Here is a 25,594-nt window from a genome sequence, read left to right as displayed (position 1 = left end):
CCATGGTTCACTGAGCACTCCGAATTACTGCTCCTCTGTGGCACACTGACATAAATGCATGACAAGCACTCTCCAGATGAAGTCTCATCTAACAACCTCTTGTGAAATAAGGAAAATTATTAAATCTTTGAAAAATAAATGTTCTGTTGGAGCAGATGACATCTCTAACAAGTTGTTAAAACAATGTGGAGCAATTACAGCTGATGTTTTGAGTCACATATGTAATGCATCACTGACTCAGGGTATTTTCCCAGACAGGTTAAAATATGCCATCGTCAGGTCTCTCTACAAAAAGGGGGAAACAACAGATGTCAATAATTACCGGCCAGTATCCTTGCTTACAGCATTTTCAAAAATCTTTGAGGAAGTAATGTACTGAAGAGTGGTTAGCCATCTTAACAGTAATGGGATACTTAGTAAATCACAGTTCGGAACAGAAATGCTGTTCCACTCAGACAGCAATATACAATTTCACTGTCCATATAATAGAGTCTTTAAATAGTAAAATGTCACCAGTAGGAATATTCTGTGACTTATCCAAAGCATTTGATTGTGTGAACCATGACATTACGTTAGAGAAATTACAATTCTATGGTATAAATGGAACAGCATATGAGTGGATTAAGTCATATCTACAGAACAGGAAGCAAAAAGTCTGGTTATATGCTTCAAGTGATTCAAAGGAGTTTGCCACTTCACCTAACTGGGGTGAAATTGCATTAGGTGTTCCACAAGGTTCGATCATGGGTCCCCTCCTGTTCTTGATATATGTTAATGACCTCCCTTCTTATGTGAAATAATATGCTGAACTGACACTGTTTGCTGATGATACAAGCATAATTATTAATCCAGTAAAAGAAAGTCTGATAGAAAATGATACAAATAAGGTCTTTGGAAAGTTATTAATTGGTTTTCTGCAAATGGGCTTGCTCTGAACTTTGAAAAAACACACTACATCTAATTTTCTGCTGCAAAAAGTTTAATTCCTTCAATAAACATAACACATCAAAAGAAGTCAGTAGCTAGGGCAGAGCATACTATGTTTTTGGGTGTACATATAGATGAGAATCTCAATTGGAAAATTCATATTTTGGATCTCCTAAAGCGACTAGATTCAGCAACTTTTGCAATCAGAATAATTGCCAATTTTGAGGATGTAGAAATTAGTAAGCTAACATACTTTGCATACTTCAACTCTCTGATGTTATACGGAATAATATTCTGGGGCAACTCAGCACTTAGGCAAAAGGTATTGACCGCTCAAAGGAAAGTAGTTAGAATAATGTGAGGGGCTCATAGTCGCAAATCTTGTAGGCACCTGTTTAAAAGGTTAGGAATTCTTACAATTACTTCACAGTACATTTACTCAGTAATGAAATTTTTTCTCAACAACATGGACCTTTAAAATCATCAGTGACATTCATGATTACAATACCATAAATAATAAACACCTACAGTATCCTATACTTAACCTATCTTTGGCACAGAAAGGGGTAAAATATGCTGCTATAAAACTTTCTGATAAATTACCAGATGAAATAAAATGTCTAACAGACAGCAATAATAGTTTCAAAAACAAATTTAAATCATACCCCCTTGACAACTCCTTCTATAGTCTATACCATAGATGAATTGTTGAATACGAGTAAATAAATCTGGAGATATAATATATGCATTTTGTGCCATTTAAGGGAATGGGATAGATAATAGAAATATTTAGGTATAACACTATAATGTAAACAAAAAAAAAAAAAAAAGAAAAAGGAACTTGTTTCCTGTGTGCATTTCTTGTACATTTGATACATTCCACATCATAACGGTTTTCCATGCTATTGATCAATGGAACACGTAACTAACTAAACTAAACTAACTAACATTACTTGTCGATTCCTCAGCAGGAATAGCGTTCGCGTTAATCACAGTAAGTCCACTAGACAAAAATGCAGTCACCCATTAGAACAGGTCGTTTTGGAACGCTATAGTTCGTGTACAGCTGGTATCAGACTGTCATGTGGCCCTCTAGCATGAACTCGGGCAGTAAAATGGCCCCTATCTGCCAGGTATTTGACGGGATCACCACAATCACATGGAACGACTTGGAGTCTTGACGGAGTGGGAGAAAGCAATGGACGTATTTTGATCTGCCTGTGACCACACCATTGATGAAATTGCCAGATTTGTTGCTTATTGAGAGAGGACTGTTGGACGTGTCTGTTAGGAATAGTGTACGACTCGCATATATGTACCACACTATAACAAAAGTCGTTGTAAAAAGATCCTAACCGACAGCAACCTGACCATCAGTTTCAAACGCAACACGAATTGCTGCTGTCAGTCAATGCGCACCCACTTAGCCTGTTTCCAAGTGAACATTATGGTAGGAACTGCATGCAGTAGACATTTGGAATCATGTACTACAGAAATTATAATTGCTTGTGGCAGTTCATTAAACTGCATGACTCCGATGAGCCAAATAGCAAAGAAACTGGATAGCTGACCTAGAGTTTATAGTGTGATGCACCGAGTTGTGATTTTGCTTCTCGATGTAAGTCTTCGAATTCTATAGGCTCGCTCCTACCTCGCTTTTAACACGCAAACCACACAGAAATCCGTCACTGTGCGGTTGCCTAATAAGATCAATTTCTGCGTGAGGCCTTTGAATGACACCAACTTTTGCCTTCTTGACAGACTTTGAAGTTAACGGCCTCGCACGCACTTCCCTTTACAAGGTAGCTACTCTATGAAATCGTAACAGCAGGCAATGAGAAAAAGTGTCGTCAGATGCGTGCCATGCTCTCCTCCTACAATTTCTGGCTCACACCTTGGTTGCTACAAATATAGCTTTAAATACGTAACCTTGACTCATTATTGCATGTCAAGCTGAGTGGTAATTGCTATCACAATGTAGCGCATGGCCCGTATTTGGTCAGAAATGCGCGAAGTAGGAAATAGATTACACCCAGATAAACCGTAGGTTAGCACAGATGTTATGCCTTACAAACCACTACACAACCATTGCACATTGCAAGGCGAATCGGCCAGGTGAGGCGTGGAATTTGTTGACACAACAGGACCTAATCGAAGAAGGTGGATGCCTTTCCACACCAGAAAACGTGGAAGTGTCTAGTATACATGCCGCAAGGCACAGAAAATCCGAAGCGAATGTAGCCAGTGGCAGTATAAATACACTCCTGGAAATGGAAAAAAGAACACATTGACACCGGTGTGTCAGACCCACCATACTTGCTCCGGACACTGCGAGAGGGCTGTACAAGCAATGATCACACGCACGGCACAGCGGACACACCAGGAACCGCGGTGTTGGCCGTCGAATGGCGCTAGCTGCGCAGCATTTGTGCACCGCCGCCGTCAGTGTCAGCCAGTTTGCCGTGGCATACGGAGCTCCATCGCAGTCTTTAACACTGGTAGCATGCCGCGACAGCGTGGACGTGAACCGTATGTGCAGTTGACGGACTTTGAGCGAGGGCGTATAGTGGGCATGCGGGAGGCCGGGTGGACGTACCGCCGAATTGCTCAACACGTGGGGGGTGAGGTCTCCACAGTACATCGATATTGTCGCCAGTGGTCGGCGGAAGGTGCACGTGCCCGTCGAGGTGGGACCGGACCGCAGCGACGAAAGGATACACGCCAAGACCGTAGGATCCTACGCGGTGCCGTAGGGGACCGCACCGCCACTTCCCAGCAAATTAGGGACACTGTTGCTCCTGGGGTATCGGCGAGGACCATTCGCAACCGTCTCCATGAAGCTGGGCTACGGTCCCGCACACCGTTAGGCCGTCTTCCGCTCACGCCCCAACATCGTGCAGCCCGCCTCCAGTGGTGTCGCGACAGGCGTGAATGGAGGGACGAATGGAGACGTGTCGTCTTCAGCGATGAGAGTCGCTTCTGCCTTGGTGCCAATGATGGTCGTATGCGTGTTTGGCGCCGTGCAGGTGAGCGCCACAATCAGGACTGCATACGACCGAGGCACACAGGGCCAACACCCGGCATCATGGTGTGGGGAGCGATCTCCTACACTGGCCGTACACCACTGGTGATCGTCGAGGGGACACTGAATAGTGCACGGTACATCCAAACCGTCATCGAACCCATCGTTCTACCATTCCTAGACCGGCAAGGGAACTTGCTGTTCCAACAGGACAATGCACGTCCGCATGTATCCCGTGCCACCCAACGTGCTCTAGAAGGTGTAAGTCAACTACCGTGGCCAGCAAGATCTCCGGGTCTGTCGCCCATTGAGCATGTTTGGGACTGGATGAAGCGTCGTCTCACGCGGTCTGCGCGTCCAGCACGAACGCTGGTCCAACTGAGGCGCCAGGTGGAAATGGCATGCCAAGCCGTTCCACAGGACTACATCCAGCATCTCTACGATCGTCTCCATGGGAGAATAGCAGCCTGCATTGCTGCGAAAGGTGGATATACACTGTACTAGTGCCGACATTGTGCATGCTCTGTTGCCTGTGTCTAAGTGCCTGTGGTTCTGTCAGTGTGATCATGTGATGTATCTGACCCCAGGAATGTGTCAATAAAGTTTCCCCTTCCTGGGACAATGAATTCACGGTGTTCTTATTTCAATTTCCAGGAGTGTATATAGCCACTTTTGTACTGAAAACATCTTGTATTAGTATCGCAGCAATACCACCACCATGGGACTGTGATGGTTGGGGAATCATCCGGAGTGCTGAACGGAGTCCTCAGTTTGACCTTGCGACAGGGCAGCCCACCCTGAGACACAAAACGCAACGTCGTTGCCGCGGGGGTATCCGAGGAATATAGCGTGCCACCCAGAGCGCTGGAAACGTCAACCCTGCCTCGGCCACTGGTGCCTTATCTGTCGAGTCCGGGGACGTCGCCGACAGCAGCTCCCTGATCAGCCACACCGCACTCTGACAGCATTGCGGGACATGACGCACATACACACATGGGAGGCAGCTGGATGCTTCAACAATACTGCCGCTGCTTGTAATTAATCACAGCGGAGAGCCATAACAAAAGAATTTGAAAAGCAAATAACTAGTCCTGTGTCACTGGTGCCAGTATACTGACGTCACCTTCTTCATCTGGACCTTCAGGCTGTGATACAGTGAGTCATTTAATTGCTGTCGAGTGTTTACTCATGGAAAAGAAGCTTGACTACTGCACTTCTTGTTACAAGAAAGAGACAGTACATTTGTACTGGACCCTACACAACATACTTGCGTCTACGATTGCATGCAGGCTAGCTATTAGATCGTGTACATCCGTTGGTGGAGTACTATAAACTTGCTCCTTGCAGTGACACCAGTCACTAGTGGATTAAGGCCCAGGAACGTGTAGATCAGAATATTGGACCAACATGACAAATCCATTTCTCTGGATACATACATACACACATTCATTCATGCTGAAACCACAGCTGGCACCGAACACCAAGTGAAACGTTTTCTAATGCGTCAGGCAAAGTACGAGGCGCATTCAAGTTCTAAGGCTTCCGATTTTTTTTCTCCGGACTGGAAAGAGATAGAAACATGTGCATTGTTTTAAAATGAGGCCGCGTTCATTGTCAATACGTCCCAGAGATGGCAGCACCGTACGGCAGATGGAATTTTACCGCCAGCGGCGAGAATGAGAACTGTTTTAAATACTTAAAATGGCGACGTTTTCCTTACTTGGACAGCGTGCAATCATTCGTTTTCTGAATTTGCGTGGTGTGACACCAATTGAAATTCATCGACAGTTGAAGGAGACATATGGTGATGGAGTTATGGATGTGTCGAAAGTGCGTTCGTGGGTGCGACAGTTTAATGACGGCAGAACATTGTGTGACAACAAACCGAAGCAACCTCGGGCTCGCACAAGCCGGTCTGACGACATGATCCAGAAAGTGGAGAAATTTGTTTTGGGGGATCGCCGAATGACTGTTGAACAGATCGCCTCCAGAGTTGGCATTTCTGTGGGTTCTGTGCACACAATCCTGCATGACGACCTGAAAATGCGAAAAGTGTCATCCAGGTGGGTGCTACGAATGCTGACGGACGACCACATGGCACATCGTGCAACGCTTCAACAGCTAGTCTTTGATACGTCTGAAACTGCCTTGCAATGTCGTGCGAACTTCACTGAGGTGACTGAAGAACGGTTTCAAGAATCGCGTCCTGTGTTTGTCGAGTTCATCTAGCCTTTGAACGACCCCTGTCAGTTACTTGTGGACTGGCAATACCGGTTTCGTGACGGCATTGCTTCAAGTGACGAAAAGCATTCCTATCGGGCTGGGGCCTATTAGGGTGCTGTGCAGCATATGTATGTGCTGCAGTGGCAGCTTGGTTATTGGTTGCACTCGACACCAAAAGCATATCGATGTGTTCATGGTGCTTCCATTGAGCTGACTGGCGCTTTGTTTCTGGATTGAAAAATAGCATCCACGTCTCATCCATTGTCACAACCGACGAAAAGAAAGTCCCATTCATGCTGTTGTTGCGCATCAACATTGCTTCGCAACATGCCACATGGGCAGCCGTGTGGTCGTCCATCAGCATTCGTGGCACCCACCTGGATGACACTTTTCGCATTTTCAGGTCGTCATGCAGGATTGTGTGCACAGAACCCACAGAAATTCCAATTCTGGAGGCGATCTGTTCAACAGTAATTCGGCGATCCCCCAAAATAATTCTCTCCACTTTCTCGATCATGTCGTCAGACCGGCTTGTGCGAGCCCGAGGTTGTTTCAGCTTGTTGTCACATGATGTTCTGCCTTCATTAAACTGTCGCACCCACAACCACACTTTCGACACATCCATAACCCCATCACCACGTGTCTCCTTCAACTGTCGATGAATTTCAATTGGTGTCACACCATGCAAATTCAGAAAACGAATGATTGCACGCTGTTCAAGTAAGGAAAACGTCGCCATTTTAAGTATTTAAAACAGTTCTCATTCTCGCCGCTGGCGGTAAAATTCCATCTGCCGTACGGTGCTGCCATCTCTGGGATGTATTGACAATGAACGTGGCCTCATTTTAAAACAATGTGAATGTTTCTATCTCTTTCCAGTCCGTAGAAAAAAAATCGGAGGCCTTAGAACTTGAATGCACCTCATATACACATCCTGTAAACTGACTTGTCCCACAACATTTCGATAAAAGAATCGTTCAAATTATCTATGGAACATGCAACTAACTGAGTAATGAGAACGGACGGCTAAAAAATAAAAAAGGAACCTGGCAAGGATCGAACCACAACTCCTTGCAGTATATGGGTTTGATGTCCCAGCGGTCTACACAGTGAACTGCGACGACTGGCCCAGTGCTGTGAGGTGACACGCATTCCTCTGTACATTCTGACGCGCTGTGAGATGTGGCAGTGTTGCCAGCTCTTTGTTTCCATACATTTGTTATCAAAATACATAGTATCTGATTTTGCTACATAAACTTTTGTCTTTAATCTGGATGAGGTATTGCATGCAGGTGTGGCATTTTTTCTTCACCCAATATTTTATTGTGTGTATCTGTAATTGTTAATGTATCAAAATGTGTGTCAGAAAAGACAAGGCTTCTAGAAAAGCCAGAGGACGCAAGGTGTGTCAGAACTGAATAGAGTACGTTATTGGAAAAGCTAGCACAGTTGACGACGGGCAATACAGAACTACATGGTCTAGTGGAGTCACAGACACCACAGCGAGGTATAAATTTGTTAGCAACAAGTTCAGTTGCACCCTTCTGAGGGAAATCAACTGAGGATGTGCAAGCATTTGTGGAAGATCATAAAAACTTGGCAGAGATGAAAGGAACTTTCGAGGGTAGCAAAGTTGAGATTAACAGGAGAAGCAAAAACTTGGCGGGGTATATGGACTCTCTCAAGAGACCCAGAAAGTTTGAAGGAATTTACGAATGGTTTAGTCCAGTCTTATACATAGCAGAATATTGCCAGACACTTTAGCGAACAAGTTCCCTTTAATTTACGTCTATGGTCACAAACTGTTTGATAACAGATTACTAGTTTCGGTCTTTAACGAACATCATCAGATCTGTTTCATAAAAACAAAGTCCTAATGTGTTTATGAAACAGATCTGATGATGGTCATTAAAGACCAAAACTGGTAATCCGTTATCAAACAGTTTGTGACCACAGACGTAGATTAAAGGAAACTTATTACACATACGTGTCACTGTTTTTTCGCGACGATGACAGAGCTTGTGAAACTTTAGCGAACAGTTGGGCACGGTAACGAAGAAGCACGCAGAATTGATGGAAGAATTTGCAGACAGAGTAAGGAAGATCGATGGGTGTACATACTAGTTGGGATACAGTTCCATGGTGAATGAGGTGATATTACGAGAGGCTGAGCATATGGCGCATGACACATTTTTAAGAGGACACCTTTCAGAGGTGTCAGAAAGGGTACGGACAGGATGTCCGACTGATCTGCATGCAGCTGTCAAATTAGCAATAGAATGTAAAGAAACTGACATGTCGACTGGGTGCAGATTAGATGGATGGTGTCTTCAGCCAGTATAACGTGCTATAGGTGTGGACAAATGGAGCATGTGAGGAGGCAACGTCGCCAGTCTTGGAAATGTCGGAGTAGAGGCAGATATCACTGTAGTTCCAGAGGCAGGGGACCGGCAAAGCCACAGATGTTAAACGCCAAAGGGAACCTGAGGTCCACCTATGGACATTCCCAATAAGACTAGGTCTATAGAATTGTATGCAGAAGTGGACTGCGAAGTCAGAGGAATAGTAGGAAAGGAATTGCAGTAAATTGTCTGACACAGGGGAGCTTTTGTCGGTTGCCAGTATGGGGATCTGAGTAGTGGGGCAAAGACAGCACCACTCCACACTGCATTGTAATAAAATTTGTTCAAAATGGTGGATCCAAGATGGCGGCGGTAGATATGGCAATGTCACGATGACGCCATGGTGGGAAGTTAAACTTTTAGCGGGAAAATAGATCACTCGAGCTACCTCCACTAACCTAAGAAAATAGTAGGAAAATTTTGGCGGGAAAATAGGTCCTTTGGGCTATCCCCACTAACCGAAGTCATCCAACCAACACCTCTTCCCTCGAACTGGCGGAAAAAGGACTCAGCCTGTGTTGAGCTGCTGAATAGGATGGACATAAGTCTTTATTCTGCATACATTATTTATTTAAGCAATTTGAGTCATCATAGGCAGTAGCTCCAACCAGTGTGTTCACGAGGTCTGGAGTCCAATATACCTAGTACACAGTACTCCCAACACAGGTCACTCTTTTCCCTCCCATGATGTAATCCGAGATAACGGTCTGGGGAAAAATGGGGAAAAGAAGTCAATTTGTGTCCAGCTGCGGAAGAGAGGAAGGAGTGTACATTATTTATTTCCAGTGGGAAACTAGAACAACTTACTTAGGGTGAATTTCACGTAGTCTATTTATTGATTACGCTGTTATAAAACTCTCGCCCTGACTTGCTTGGGATCACAATAAATAGCCCACAGACATGCAAACTGCTCGTAAATTACCAAAATAATGCAGTACACTCATGTATACACACGCAAACAACTGGTAAATTGTCAAAATAATGCATGTAAAATGCTCTCTAAAAACACACTCACTAACTGTAAAGCTGCGTGGGATAGCCGTGCAGTCTGAGGCGTCCTTCACAGTTAGCGTGGCTCCCCCCGCCAGAGGTTCGAGTCCTCCCTCAGACATGGGTGCGTAAGTTAGATTAAGTAGTGTGTAAGCCTAGGCACCGATTTCCTCAGCAGTTTCGTACCATAGTCCTTACCACAAATTTCCATTTCCATTAACTGTAAACTGTCGAAATGATGTATTGCACAGCCTACAGACCTGCAAACTACTCGTAAATCACTGAAATAATGCAGTACGCTGATGTACAGACACTCAAACAACTCCTACATTGTCAAAATATTGCATTTAAAAGGTTCTGCAAACACACTCACTTATTGCAAACTGTCGAAACAATGCATAGCACAGCCTACAGACGTGTTCACAGAATAATGCAGAACACTGATACACAGACACATTCAATACACTAAAACTGTCAAAAAATAATGCATGTATAACGCTCTGCAAACACGCTCACGACACTTAAAACAGCCGAAAATAAAGCAGTGCACAAACACCCATTGGATGTAAGAATCCTTTCGAACCATCATTAAGACATTAGACTGCAACATATCAGCGAACTGTCCGCTACAGAGGCCCCAAAGCGCGCACGACGCGCCAGAATGCGTGGGCTCTCCTCAGATATGTTTCACTGCTGGTCGCAGAACAGCATCTCTGTTCTGAAGGCGGGGATTGTGGGTGGGGGGAAAGTAATTCTGGACCAAGAACTAGATGGACACACAGTGCAGCGGTTCTCTGACACGCAGGACGTTATCCATCAGTTAACATCAGCCAGTATTCGCATGTTGAGGCAGCGGTGATTCTTCTCTGGGACTAGGCGTTTCATTTACGTGGGGAGTTCTGTTGTGACGACATCTCCGAGCTACCTGGAGGCTTGCAGCAGAGGAGCCATCTGCAGGAATCGAGAAAAAATGGCAGTGATTCTGCTGTTATCAGGTATTTGCCATTTTTTTCCAACAGTAATTCTGTGTATGTTGTTCACAATTTGAATAATTTTGGTGGTACGTTAATTGTTCATCTTTGGAGAATCGACTTATTATCAGGTGGTGCACGAACTCTGCAGTTCTCTCTCTCTCTATGGTTGTATTTTATCGTATAGCGAGACCTCTGTGAGTCTATGACTGTGTTTGTGGAAGTAGTTTATTGTTGCTGCTCTGTGGGTATTACCCACAGTACTTCTGATTATTTCTGTATCGATTTACGAGTCTTATAGCTACGTCGCACACTTATATTGCGAGAGTTACATGTCTTTTAATTCTGCCTGGGAGTCCTGATACATCTCGTCCCTAGTTAATTTTCTTGCAGGATTGCATTTACGAGTCTTATAGAATCGTCACGAACTAATAATATTGAAGGGTTTATTTGTACATATACTGTGTTGTGGCAGATTAGAGATTAGTAGTAAGCCTTGGCTTTGCACTAATATATGTTGTTGTTGTGGTCTTCAGTCCTGAGACTGGTTTCATGCAGCTCTCTATGCTACTCTATCCTGTGCAAGCCTCTTTATCCCCCAGTACCTACTGCGGCCTACAGCCTTCTGAATCTGCTTAGTGTATTAATCTCTTGGGCTCCACGCTGCCCTACAGTACTAAATTGGTGATCCCTTGCTGCCTCAGAACATGTCCTACCAACCGATCCCTTCTTCTAGTCAAGTTGTGCCACAAACTCCTCTTCTCCCCAATTCTATTCAATACCTCCTCATTAGTTATATGACCTACCGACCTAATCTCCAGCATTCTTCTGTAGCACCACATTTCGAAAGCTTCTATTCTCTTCTTGTCTGAACTATTTATCGTCCATGTTTCACTTCCATACATGGCTACACTCCATATAAATACCTTAAGAAACGACTTCCTGACACTTGAACCAATACTCGATGTTAACAAATTTCTCTTCTTCAGAAACGCTTTCCTTGCCATTGCCAGTCTCCATTTTATATCCTCTCTACTTCGACCATCATCAGTTATTTTGCTTCCCAAATAGTAAAACTCCTTTACTACTGTAAGTGTCTCATTTCGTAATCTGATTCCCTCAGCATCACCCGACTTAATTAGACTACATTCCATTATCCTCGTTTTGCTTTTGTTGATGTTCATCTTATACCGTCCTTTCAAGACACTGTCCATTCCGTTGAACTGTTCTTCCAAGTCCTTTGCTGTCTCTGACAGAATTACGTCATTGGCGTACCTCAAGGTTTTTATTTCTTCTCCATGGATTTTAATACCTACTCCGAACTTTTCTTTCGTTTCCTTTACTGCTTGCCCAATATACAGATTGAATAGCATCGGGGAGAGGCTACAACCCTGTCTCACACCCTTCCCAACCACTGCTTCCCTTTCATGTCCCTCGACTATTATAACTGCCATCTGGTTTCTGTACAAATTGTAAATAGCCTTTCGCTCCCTGTATTTTACCCCTGCCACCTTCAGAATTTGAAAGAGAGTATTGCAGTCAAACTAATATATATATATATATATATATATATATATATATATATATATATGTGTGTGTGTGTGTGTGTGTGTGTGTGCGTGTGTGTGTGTATGTGTGTGTGCGTGCGCGCGAGCGTTGTCACTCAGTATTAATGCACATATTAAGTTTTAGTAGTATTCTCGCTTTTGTGCAGTGTGCTAGCTATCTGGCATCTGTCTTTGAAATTGTATGGAGCAGTCGAAATTACGTTAATAGTGATGGGCATACTCCGATTTTCCTGTAGTTAATAAACGAGTAATATTGTATATACTACTAATACAGTACAGTTTATTTTTTAGATACAATTATAATTACATGTCTTCATTCCACCAGGGATTGCAGTCTGTCTGAAAATGGGGTCGCCCACGCATAAGTGCCAGTTTTAAAAGAATGATGGCTGTGGAGGAGGGGGAGTTTGCTTCTTGTTGCTTCAAAGAGAAAGGTGGGATGGGACGGAAGAGAGTGTTTGGCGCTTAACTTGTCAACAACGGTTATCCGCAAAGTCGTCCACAGATTTCCACTGTTGAACATTTAGTCATCTGCGAGTTACGACTGGTCTGCTGTGGCGAGATGTCCCCTCCCTGTATGACTCATTGCGTCACAGTGCCTTTTGTCCCAGCCACCAGGCCGGAGGCGATTACACAGGCATCATGGAAATTTCTTGGTAACTGGTGGGTTGGAGCAGTGTTCATAACTATATTCCAAACATAGTCTTTAGAGAGGTGGGCTACTCACCATGCGACATGCTTTTCACTGGGTTGATTGCAGATACCAGTCAGCTCTCTCTATAGGGACATATTTTTGCAGTGCTATCCTATTTCTTACACACATAATATCTTCTGCTGGAAGCATCAGAATCATAAAATCGAGTACTGTAGCCAGCTCCATAGTGAATCCCACCCACTCTGTGTTCCCGTGCTACAAGACGAAGGTGGAGCAATGTGCTACAGTTTCAGTGGAGCAGCGAGATGAAAGGCGAAGGGGAGGAGATTGATCTGGGTGTTCTTGATCAGTTCCCAGTGGTTCCCTGGGAGAGAGGGGCGGGGGGGGGGGGGGGGGAGGGGGGTGCTGAGAGTGGGAGCTTGTCCTCGATTTTAAGTCGCCCACTGGGTGTGCCATCTGATACCTCCTTATCAACTGTCTCCTTTATTAGTTCCTTGAATCTTGGCCCAAACTGGCACTGATAACCTACTGCAAGAATTCTCTCACAGTAAAGTGCCTCTGTATCATGTGGTGGGGGCACTAGAGGGTGCGTCAGTTTACAGCATGTGCTCTGAGACACCCATTGCATTCGCAGTGAATGAGAGCATACTGGTGGGACTTTGAGAAGTCTCACCTCTATAATCATCCTAAACTCGATGATATAATTAAACAATTTAAAATACTGTGGAGTACTGGAAGAAACAATGACCGACCATATGTTCTACAAGAAACTAAACATATTGCTGCTTTTCTTACTGAGACGCTGCTGTCTTTTTCATGGTTTCGTGTTTTGTCATAGAAGATGGAAAACTAACATGTTTGTACAAATACGGGAAAATCACCCAGAATGTATTTTTCACCTTTTAGTGGTGGGCACTCTATTTTGACGCTTGCTGACAGATTAAAACTGAATGTTGGACCACGACTCGAACTATGAACCTAATCCATAAGTGCAATCCCATATTTAGGCTCTATAGATATAGATTCCTAAGCTGAAGCAACAGTTCAGTCGCTACCATGAGAAATTTTACAGCTGTCATTGAATCTGCGGTTGGCTTCGACACTATAGCCCTTTACCAGGCGTAATTCTGTTGAAGGTGGAGTATTGTTGCCTTCTTTCGACCTTTGAACTGACTCACCCAGCCAGTTATAGGATTAACTACAGTTTGACATGGTCTCCAAACCATGGTGCAGCTCAACACTTTTCAGCAAACATTTACAGAGGCTAAAGAATTGATAAATGTCAGGTAAAAATCCGAAAACTAAGAATGAATCCAATGCAAGGCCTTTGCATCTGTAGCCTGCCACTTTACCACTGAGCTACAATGCAACATAGACAGCTTATAATTTAATTGTATAGAATTTTAATATAAAATTTTGATTAAACGTACTACAGAAATTAAAAAAAAAGATAACAAATGAAATCACTGAAGTACAGGGTTTTCATAAGTACATAAGGGATTTCGGAAGATAACTGCATGACAGCTACAGGACATAAGGGGAGAATAGAGCAGCTCTCCTTTAGCTGACATCACAGGTGCACAATATGGGCACAACATGTGACACGGCACAGGTCACTGATTGAACTGCCTGGGAAAGCGCGACAGCAGCACACTTTGGAAATTGTTCATTGGGTTGTCTAACTGCAGGCGCGAACTGATTCGATGCGGCAATATGGAAGGGATGATTCTGAAATGGATGCCACTAGTGCAACTAAGCACTGCACACATTACAAGTCAAAACTTGGATAAACACTGTGCCCACTGATGTGTGTCAGTTTTTCGTATGTCTTGTAGCTTTCATGCAGTCTTGTGAAACCCCAGAGGTAACTGTGAATAAACCTGTGTTCAGCAACATTTATTAACACCAGTATGAGCAACTAGGTTTTTTTTTTTTAAAAAAAAGGCATATAATTGAGGTTTATATTTATGTGATTTCCAATTTTAAAAATAATCTTGTAAGGCCGATGTGAACTAATTTTTAGGGTTGTTTTCAGCTGGTATTAGTTACTTACCACAACCAAAAAAGTATATTTTTTATAAAAATACTTTCGTAACTGTTAAAACTCATTTGTTCATTTGAATTTTGAATTTCGCACCAATACATTCACACTATCATGCAACCTTTCATAATATCAACAATCAGTAACCTATCTGTCGGTTGCTATGCATCTTAAGATATCGAGTACATTTACTGCAAGGTGAAATCAAACTCACTGCAAAATTCCAAAAACTCCTTTAACAATTCTTTCAAAAGTCTCACTGCAGTCTTGCTTGAGTGTTAACCGTGTGCCTTCCATTCTTATCTTGCCCAGGCATTGTCTCCTGTGAGAGACAATTAACTCCACGTCTTGTGACAGTAAAATTCAGTGAGGTGATGGTGGAAGCTCTGGGACGAAGAAGTGACTTAGTTTGGTGTTCGCTATTCTCACCCGTGCTGTGATTTTATCTAGTGAATCACATCTACAAGTGACATTCTTTGACTGCTATTTTTGAGAACATTTCATGTGTTTTTATAGTAGTTTACTCATTTCAATAAATGTTTTAATTCTTAATTATGGGTGGACATTGAATTTTTTGCAGTACCATCATGCCTTCGTTCTTGATTTCGTTATTAATTTAGCAAGTTAGGTAGGGAAACCTTCCTACAACAGTGACCCCGATCATAACTCAGTCAACTTTGTTTTCTTTTTCGGCATGTTTGTGGCTGCCTCATCCTATTTGTGCACATTTTGACTCTTGCACACCCCACCAGTAACTGCCATTTTTGTGCTACAGACACTAGTTCACATCATGAGCTTTATCTCTTGTGTGTGTTTCCCCACCCTACCAGCGACCACGGTTTCTACCATCAGCCCAACCAACACTTTGCCAAATGTGCCTGCCACTCCAGTTCCGCACAACATCAACACCGAGCTCACCACAAGGCTCCTAGAATTGGAACGCTGCAATGCCGACCCGCGTGCACAACATGTGGTGACGCTACCCAATCCCTGGTGCCAGACTCCACCCCGACGTCTGCACCAGTGCTGCATTTGGCACCCCCAATACCGCCATTCCTCCCATTGTCAACACTTTGACACCTGATCCCCTACATCCTGCCACCACTCCATCTGGCCTTGTTGTGGCTCACCTGCCGCCCTTCAACCCACGGGACCCCCACACATTGTTTTCCTCAGCAGACACCAACTTCATCAGTTGTGGCATCACCCAGGATGCCACCAAGTTCCCTCTTGTGATCAGCCATCTCGATGGTCCATGACATCATCTTGTCGCCCCCAGCCACAGACTGCTATGAGACCTTCCAGTACCACCTCGTGATGTAACTCACATTGTCGAAAATGCAGCACATCCAGGCCCCCCTTTCCCTCGAGCAGTGTTGGAACTGGCAATCGTCGCAATTACAACAGCACTTATGAAGCCTGATGGGGCCACATGTGCTATCGAGCTGGCTAGCCTCCCACCTCTGATACCTGTAGCATCTCTCTCTGACACTGCCAGCCTTGCAGGCAGGGTGTGTGCGACTCTGGCCACACTGCCTGCAACTGTCACCACCTCACCCATGTCCTCTGCAGTCAGGTGGCCATCACTTTGCCAGCCACCCCACTATGAGCTCCCCCTCGCCAATCAGTGTGCTGCTAATGACATCACTGGCCAGTCCTATCGTCACCAGCCCTCAGAAAAGCACGAAGCAGGTGGGATTATACATGAATCCTTCCCAACATGGCAGGCGGCAGTGGCCTGCCTTGATTCCGATCACAGCTGCCTGAGCATCCCCAATCGCCAGTGCAATGACAGCGACCAGTGCTGTATCTGAAGCCACCTTGCCAACACCTCTTGCGACATGGGTGGCCTCTTCTGGTACCACGAGTGTTTTGATACCGGACACTGTGAACTGCAGGGAGCCCTGCTCTTAGCACCCAAACGCCACAGGCAATCAGGATTGGGCAAACACTGTTGCTCGGTCTCCCAGCACCTATTCATCTGTGGCCTTCATTCTGCCACGCCACTCCTGCTAGACACCAACTCTGAGTTTTCTGTCTTCCCATAGAAGCTCATACAGTGCCTTAGCACTGCCTTAGCCATCCTACTGAGGCCAGTTAATAACTCTACCATCGACACCTTTGCCATACATCATCATGCCCTCGACCTCAGCCTTCAACATAACCTCTCCTTGACCTTCACCATCTTCGATCTCACTGACCCCTTCAACAGGGTGGCCCACATCGGACATTACCACCTGCTACCTGATGTTGCTGGCTGGTACCTTAATGACACCACGAAATCAAAAATGTGCACCACTTGTTTAGCTGTTCTTTTCGATGTAAAGTAGGTGGCATATTCTGGCCCATATGTAGACCTCCTGGCGAAATTTTCTGCTCTCTCATACCTGTCCAGCGAACTTCTGGATGTCTGCGATTCTCTTACCACAGCACAAAGTCAAGATCACAAAGGCTGAGTTTGACGAGCTGCTCGCTACTGGAATCCTGCTTCATTTGAAGAGCCTGTGGGCATCCGCTCTTCACCTTGCTAATAAGAAGTTTGGCTCCTGGCGCCCATGCCAAGATTACTGGAAGCTAAATGCCTGTACCACCCCTGAGTGGTAGCCAGTGCCACTCCTATGTAGCTAAAACAGCATGCTGGCCGAGTCTGCAATCTTCAGCATGAACGACTGCACCAGTGCTTTCATCCAGATTCCAGTTGCACCTGAGGACATCCAGAAGACCACCAACATCATGCCGTTTAGACCCTATGAGAGCTGCTCTATGACCTTTCACCTCTGCAATGAAGTTCCCCCTTCACCACATCATGTCACTGGCTATTGTTCCTATCCAGCATGGCATAGAAATGTCTGATTTTACACACCACGACACATTCAAGTATCTCTGCTGATTCCTCAGCATGCCTAAACTTCTTCCACCGTCAACTAAGGAATGCCACTGCTACGCAAGAGTCGCTCACTGCTGCCCTTCTGAGCGCCAAAATAAAGGGGAACAAGCTGGTGCCATGGATGCTGCAACACCCCATCCCACTGCCCTGCTCGCTGTTGTGGTTGATGCCAGCCAGACGGTCATTGGTGCTTTCCTGCAGCAGCATGTTACCAACTCCTGGCAGCCACTCACTTTCTGCTCCAGCAAAAATATATTTTTTGGTTGTGGTAAGTAACTACGAGGTGCATTCAAGTTCTAAGGCCTCCAATTTTTTTTTCTCCGGACTGGAAAGAGATAGAAACATGCACATTGTTTTAAAATGAGGCCGCGTTCATTGTCAATACGTCCCAGAGATGGCAGCACCGTATGGCAGATGGAATTTTACCGCCAGCGGCGAGAATGAGAACTGTTTTAAATACTTAAAATGGCGACGTTTTCCTTACTTGAACAGCGTGCAATCATTCGTTTTCTGAATTTGCGTGGTGTGAAACCAATTGAAATTCGTTGACAGTTTAAGGAGACATGTGGTGATGGAGTTATGGATGTGTCAAAAGTGCATTCGTGGGTGCGACAGTTTAATGAAGGCAGAACATAGTGTGACAACAAGCTGAAACAACCTGGTCTCGCACAAGCCGGTCTGACGACATGATCGAGAAAGTGGAGAGAATTGTTTTGGGGGGTCGCCGAATGACTGTTGAACAGATTGCCTCCAGAGTTAACATTTCTGTGGGTTCTGTGCACACAATCCTGCATGACGACCTGAAAATGCGAAAAGTGTCATCCAGGTTGCTGCCACGAATGCTGACGGACGACCACACGGCTACCCGTGTGGCATGTTGCCAACCAATGTTGACGCGCAACGACAGCATGAATGGGACTTTCTTTTCGTCGGTTGTGACAATGGATGAGACGTGGATGCCATTTTTCAATCCAGAAACAAAGCGCCAGTCAGCTCAATGGAAGGACACAGATTCACCGCCACCAAAAAAATTTCGGGTAACCACCAGTGCTGAAAAAATTATGGTGTCCATGTTCTGGGACAGCGAGGGCGTAATCCTTGCCCATTGCGTTCCAAAGGCCACTACGGTAACAGGTGCATCCTACGAAAATGTTTTGAAGAACAAATTCCTTCCTGCACTGCAACAAAAACGTCCGGGAAGGGCTGCGCGTGTGCTGTTTCACCAAGACAACGCACCCGCACATCGAGCTAACGTTACGCAACAGTTTCTTCGTGATAACAACTTTGAAGTGATTCCTCATGCTCCCTACTCACCTGACCTGGCTCCTAGTGACTTTTGGCTTTTTCCAACAATGAGAGACACTCTCCGTGGGCGCACATTCACCAGCCATGCTGCTATTGCCTCAGCGATTTTCCAGTGGTCAAAACAGACTCCTAAAGAAGCCTTCGCAGCTGCCATGGAATCATGGCGTCAGCGTTGTGAAAAATGTGTACGTCTGCAGGGCGATTACGTCGAGAAGTAACGCCAGTTTCATCGATTTCGGGTGAGTAGTTAATTAGAAAATAAATCGGAGGCCTTAGAACTTGAATGCACCTCGTAATACCAACTGAAAACAACCCTAATAAATTAGTACATATCGCCCCTACAACATTATTTTTAAAATTGGAAATCATATAAATATAAACCTCAATTATATGCCTTCTTTTAAAAAAATGTAGTTGTTCATACTGGTGTTAATAAATGTTGCTGAGCACAGGTTTATTCACAGTTATCTCTGGGGTTTCACAAGACTACTAGAGCACATATGCAATGAAATACTTTTGGCTATCAGAGGAGGCCCATCATGTAACAGTCTTAACGAATCATGAGCCTGTAACATTTTCCCACTGGAAAGACACTGACCAGTGCTACCGATGTCAATTTTGGGGCAGCTGTTGCTCGTGTCTGAATTTACTACTGACATATGTAACCTCGCCAGCATTGACAACGTTGTTGCTGAATGTTCCAGCTGCACCTGCACCATCACTTCATTCCTGGACTATGAGGCGCTTAGCACCACCCAGGAGCATCACCCAGAACTCGCCCTGGATGCCACTTTCCGACTCCACCTTCATTGTACGTGGGCTCCCAGCTGAGAAAGGAGTATCTGTACCCAGGTACTCATAGGGTCTGCAGGACCTGAGCCCACACCTGTCAGCAGGCTGGTGTTGGCTACCACGTACGCACCCTCATCACCACTTTCCCAGGTGTCACACAATGCTTTGCCCACATTCACGAGGACAGTGTTGGTCCTCTATCTTCCTCTGGCAACTGCTGCTACCTCCTCAATTTTCTTTCGTCCTCTACAAAGGAAATTAACCATCCATCTATTTCCCAAGCTATTTGCAGCTGTACAAGGAGAAATTACTAAAACAAAAAGAAAAGCAAATAATAATTGAATGTATGACATGATTTACACGCTATTGTAGCCTCAAGGATCGCTATGCAAAGTCTTTTCTGAAAGTTGTGAACACGCCAGTGTTTACACTAATGCCAGACTGATTAAGAGAGCCCAGCAGCTCCATGGCCACTGCTTGCCATTTAGATGGTACCGGCCAGCACCCTGTACATGTGAAAGCCGCTATATGCTTTTCCATACATCTGCTATGTACACGGTAGGTACCATATAAACAACTGCTGGACAAGTGTGATCTGGGCATAAGAGAACAAGAGGTAGAAGGAGGTACGTACCAGTGGGTGAGGCATGTCCGGAGGTGTGGTGCCGGCCCGAGATAGTATGTGCTCCCTGTGTGTGGTGGGCCGAGGACCGTGAGATGTGGAGGCCACCATTTGCCATCTTGGGCAGTGCCGCTGTACTGCCCGGCCCGCCATTGGCCACCACGATGCCGCCACCTGCCAACATACGACACACCTACTGATACCTGCTGGCACACTGTGCATGCACACTACTGATACATCAGGTCACTCATACCACAGGCACACAATGCACCTATACTACTGTCACACCAAACTACTCACAGCTCCCAGTGCACAGCAACCCAGGCACTCATACCCGCCTGCACACAGTGCACTCATTCTACTGGCACCACAAGCTACTCATACCTGCAGGCACATGGTGCAGCCATACTGTTGGCAAACCAGTCTATTCATACCTGCTAGCAGACACCAACAGAGGCTACTCATCCGCTGGCACAAAGCACACCCACACTACTGGCACACCACGCTACACATACCTGACATCACACAGCAACACTGGTACACCAGGCTACTCATACTTGATGGCACACAACACACACATCATTGGCACACTAGACTACTCAAACCTGCCAGCACACTGCAACCCAGTGTACTCGTACCTGCGAGCACACTGTACACCCATACTACTGACACCCCAAGCTACCCATACCTGTAGGTGCACTACATACCCATACAACTGACACTCCAGGCTACTCATACCTGTAGGCACACAAAGCACTTGCACTACTGGTACACCCAGCTACTCTCACCTGCTGGCACTTAGTAATCCATACAACAGGTACACAACGTTATTCATACCTGCTTGCACACACCATTCAAAACAACCCATCTGTTGCCACATCAGGCTGTTCGTCATTTAGCTTCTATGTCTGGCATCCAGACCCAAGTAAAGTTGACAAAAAATCAGTCACCTCTGGTAGATATCGCGCAAATACTGCCACTGCCTTTAGCCTCTAAATGGTCACATTTTTGTGAGAAGGGAAGTCAGCACGTTTCTTCAGGTGTGTGGTGTCTACAGTATATCCACTTTTTGATGAAAATAATTTATTGTGTGGCACAATAACAAGAATTTCAAAACAATTTTTAAAGACTCTGTTTACAAAAAAATTAAAATGGTTTCAATGTATTAGCATACTGCTTTACCATTTCTCATAATGTGCCTGTTTATTACAGATGTATCACATCTGAGTCATAAAACATGGAATTTATTTTGAAATCAGCTTTTATATACACGATCTTCCTCCTGTACAGTGTTATTCATAAGTATATCTAATTTTACAGAAGATGGCTGCTTGAAAATTATGAAGTGTGCAGAAAATAGACAGGTACCAGTGTATATCGCATCTCACTAAGTTTTTAATTCACATTACAGATGCTCTGTATGGGCAGCATTTGTGATGCAGAAAATGCCAACACATGTGTGCAATTCACTGAATTCGCTGAGACGTCAGCCCTGAAGGCACGACAATAGCCCCCTTCAGATCTGTTGTTTTGCCTATTGCAGGTGAAAATTAATTCGATGTGACAATATCGAGGAGATAATTTGTCTACCTGTTCTGACATGCCTACCCACTAGTGCAACTACATCAAATATAAGTCTTATGAATGTAAATTCGGAGAGGTGCTCTGTCCACTAATATGTGTTACTATTCTGTACGTTTTGTAATTTTCATGCAATCATCTTCTGAACTCCCATACACACTTGTCAAAACTGTAAAGTCGTTGAAAATGTTATTATCACATTGATGGGAGTGATTAAGACATCTGTTTCTTTGTATGACATCACTTTGTTTTCCTGTATTGTAATTGTGGTGTAACGTAGGAAGTGGCCCAAGCAGCATCTGAAACGTCAGGTTTGATGAAACCTTAGCTTTGTGTGCCTTCCTTTCTACCCAGAAAACAGGTGGGGAACTTTCACACGTCGTCCTGTGCAGAGCGACGGAGAATGGGTTCCGTCGAGCAAGGTATTTGTTGTGGCGTAACAAGCTAGCTACGCCACATTGAGAAGGGAGCCGAAAGGCACGCGTACACTCACGCCGACTGGCGTCAAGTCTGGAACAGGATAACTATTGAATGGTAGCAAGAAAAGTACGTAGCTGCTTTATACTTAACTTTTAATCTTTGTGGGTTTACAACGTTCTTCTGGAGACATTTATACGATAACTCTCAAACTAGGTAAGGCTAATGGCGCCTTGCTAGGTCGTAGCCATGGACTTAGCAGAAGGCTATTGTAACTGTCTCTCGGCAAATGAGAGGAAGGCTTCGTCCGTATTGTCGCTAGCAACGTCGTCGTACAACTGGGGCGAGTGCTCGTCCGTATCTCGAGACCTGCCTCGTGGTGGCGCTAGGTCTGCGATCACACAGTGGCGACACGCGGGTCCGACATGTACTAAATGGACCGCGGCCGATTTAAGCTACCACCTAGCAAGTGTGGTGTCTGGCGGTGACACCATAGTATTATTGTCAAACACCAGTAGTGTCCCGGTCCTTACTGTCACTTCATGGAGAGTTGGGGGTTGGGTTCTTTGGGGGAAGAGAACAAACAGCGAGGTCATCGGTCTCATCGGATTAGGGAAGGATGGGGAAGGAAGTAGGCTGTGCCCTTTCAAAGGAACCATCCTGGAGCCGGCCGGAGTGGCCGAGCGGTTAAAGGCGCTACAGTCTGGAACCGCACGACCGCTACGGTCGCAGGTTCGAATCCCGCCTCAGGCATGGATGTGTGTGATGTCCTTAGGTTAGTTAGGTTTAAGTAGTTCTAAGTTCTAGGGGACTTATGACCACAGCAGTTGAGTCCCATAGTGCTCAGAGCCATTTTTGAACCATCCTGGCATTTGCCTGGACCAATTTAGGGAAATCACGGAAAACCTAAATCAGGATGGCCGGACGCGGGGTTGAACCGTCGTCCTCCCGAATGCGAGTCCAGTGTGGTAACCACTGCGCCACCTCGCTCGGTTCATGGAGAGTCTCAGGTAATATGCAACCTGGGGAATTGAGTGGCAGAGCGAAACTACCTCGCTTCTCCGTCTCTCCCCGCGATGACTTATTCTGCAAACGAGTGCCGAGGCTTACGCCGGGGGCATTGGGATAGGCGCCGACTGCCACTAGTCCTTCAGAAACGTCGGAACCGAGTGAATAGCAGGTTACAAGTAGAAGATGTGAGACAGTGTAGATATACTGACCGCCTCCGGGGCTGACGCTGCTGGCATTGCCGAGGGAGTGCTTGGAGGTGCTGAGCGTGGAGAGGTGCGAGTGGTTGAGGCGCTGCGACAGGTTGAGGCTGAGGTTGGCGGCCGGGTGCGCGTGGTGGTGCTGGTGCTGGTGGTGGTGGTGGTGGTGGGCGGCGCGCAGAGCAGCGGCCGCCTGCTGCGGGGCCACGGCGGCGCCGGCGGCCGGGCCCACGGCGCGCGGCAGGTCGGCCAGCAGCAGCGACGCCGGCGTCCCCGAGCTGGTCGTGTTGGTGGCCGTGGGCGGGCCCTGCGCCTGCGCCGTGTGCTTCAGCATGGCCGGGGACACGACCGCCGGGGCCGGCGCTGCCGCATGGCGGCGGGCCGCCGCCGCTCACCTGCCGCTGACCGCTGACCGCCTCGCCCGCTGCAACAGAGGGTATCGTTTCCAGTCACGATCAGCATATCTCATTACCTTAAGCATTACTTTGTCAAAGTACAACTAATTTCTTGCACATAAACTCGAAATCTTCACCGGCAGTGAATAACAGGTTAGGGACAACTCTCAATAATAAAGCCAAGCCAATGAGGTTCTCTCTCCAGTGCTTATTGTAGTACGTGGCAGTGTGTGTGTGTTTCTGACATTCACTTTTGCCTCTCCCTGTAGCATTTACCAGTCCACTTTGCAAACTGGACATGGCAAATCGCCCAGTATAATCTGCTGCTTTTTCGAAATTGCAGTAACTGTGTGGGGTGCTTCAGCCGCTGACCCAATGTGGTGGCACAGTACTTTTTTCTCTTCCCTTGATCAACTCCCCATTGTCCAGGGGGGGTCTTCTTGCTGGCCGCAGAGGAGCAAACGTGTTAGGTGGTTGTCTCCCTAGCAGTTTTGTGTACTGCATACTCCGAGTGCTCCACACGTCATGCTGCAGTATGACTCGTATGAAGGAGCTGGCGCAAAGTCACGTCCACTGGCCAGGAAATAATCGCAACTTTGAACATCAGATGCAGGCTTTCAGAGCCTGTGTGCAGAAACAAGATACGCTGCCATTACCAAGTTTCTCGCACAACTTCAAGCTGTCTGCACATCAGCTGTCACTATTTGCACATGATTGGTCAATTTTGTAGTCAAAGAATGCTCCAGGACCCTCAGTCCGATAACAGCTGGCAGTTTGTATTGTGGTAGTTTGACGACTTTTGCATTTGCAGTGGTATGCAGCAACTAACGACCATTATGTTTCAAACAGCTTCTACACAGAGGTGTACCAACTCATGTGTATGTTCCAGACCGAAATGAACAAGTAGTGTCTACCTCTTCCCATACCATATACGGTCGAGTTCTCTGGTAATTTACTGGGGAAATCCAGTCAGTGGATGCAGTGTGGTAGACTGTATGTATTGGCACCAGTTGGATGGTCTCTTGGACTTGTTGCATCCTGAGCCACCTCCGCTAGACCATAGTGTCCTGCTGCATTTTCCCCCCACAACTTCTGTTTGGGCACTGTCTTTTGGCCAGCAGTAGCGGCGGCTGCTGCTAAAATAATATCAAAAAAGTACAGCAGTTGTTTGTGGTGGTTGTTGGTCTAGAGTAGCTGACCTGTTGTGCAAATCAGTTATGCCCCTGCCACAATGTGTCATTGTCACTGTGGTCTTCCAGTCCAGTGATTTGTTTCCCTGTTGCTGCTATCCCTTTGCCTGCAGGCTTGGACCCCAGCTGCTATCACACCCATTAATGTGGGGTTCATAGATTTTGACCCGTCCACTCCCTCTTTGCTCGTGGTTGTGGCCTCGCCTCTGCCAATGGACCGACCATTGCCATAGCCCTTGGACCCTCCAGCAGACCTAGCAGTGTCAGGCTCCCCAAGTCTCTGGTGCTCTGTTTGGCTTTGTATTGGATGTCACGACCAGAGCTTGGCTATTTTTGGCCTACGTCGCCTTTTCAGGGGGAACAGACTTATAGCTCCACCAGCAGACATCATGATAGAG

The 25,594-nt window shown here is 45.9% G+C and overlaps 1 protein-coding gene across 1 annotated transcript in view; it reads right to left on the bottom strand.

Moving 5' to 3' along the window:
* Positions 1 to 23,945, bottom strand: part of LOC126412627 (uncharacterized) — a 165,234-nt gene extending 141,289 nt beyond the window's left edge. Inside the window, exons 1-3 of the mRNA XM_050082304.1 lie at positions 23,862 to 23,945; positions 23,624 to 23,795; positions 20,418 to 20,579 (exon numbers count right to left, since the gene is read on the bottom strand). Coding sequence (XP_049938261.1) covers positions 20,418 to 20,579; positions 23,624 to 23,795; positions 23,862 to 23,945 — 418 coding nt within the window. The remainder of the gene's footprint in view (positions 1 to 20,417; positions 20,580 to 23,623; positions 23,796 to 23,861) is intronic.
* Positions 23,946 to 25,594: the final 1,649 nt, after the last annotated feature.

The sequence above is a fragment of the Schistocerca serialis genome, chromosome 7, assembly GCF_023864345.2.
Source record: "Schistocerca serialis cubense isolate TAMUIC-IGC-003099 chromosome 7, iqSchSeri2.2, whole genome shotgun sequence".
In the NCBI taxonomy this organism is placed as follows: domain Eukaryota; kingdom Metazoa; phylum Arthropoda; class Insecta; order Orthoptera; family Acrididae; genus Schistocerca; species Schistocerca serialis.
The sequence above is the reverse complement of the archived record's forward strand: the minus strand, read 5'-3'. Positions and strand labels throughout refer to the sequence as shown.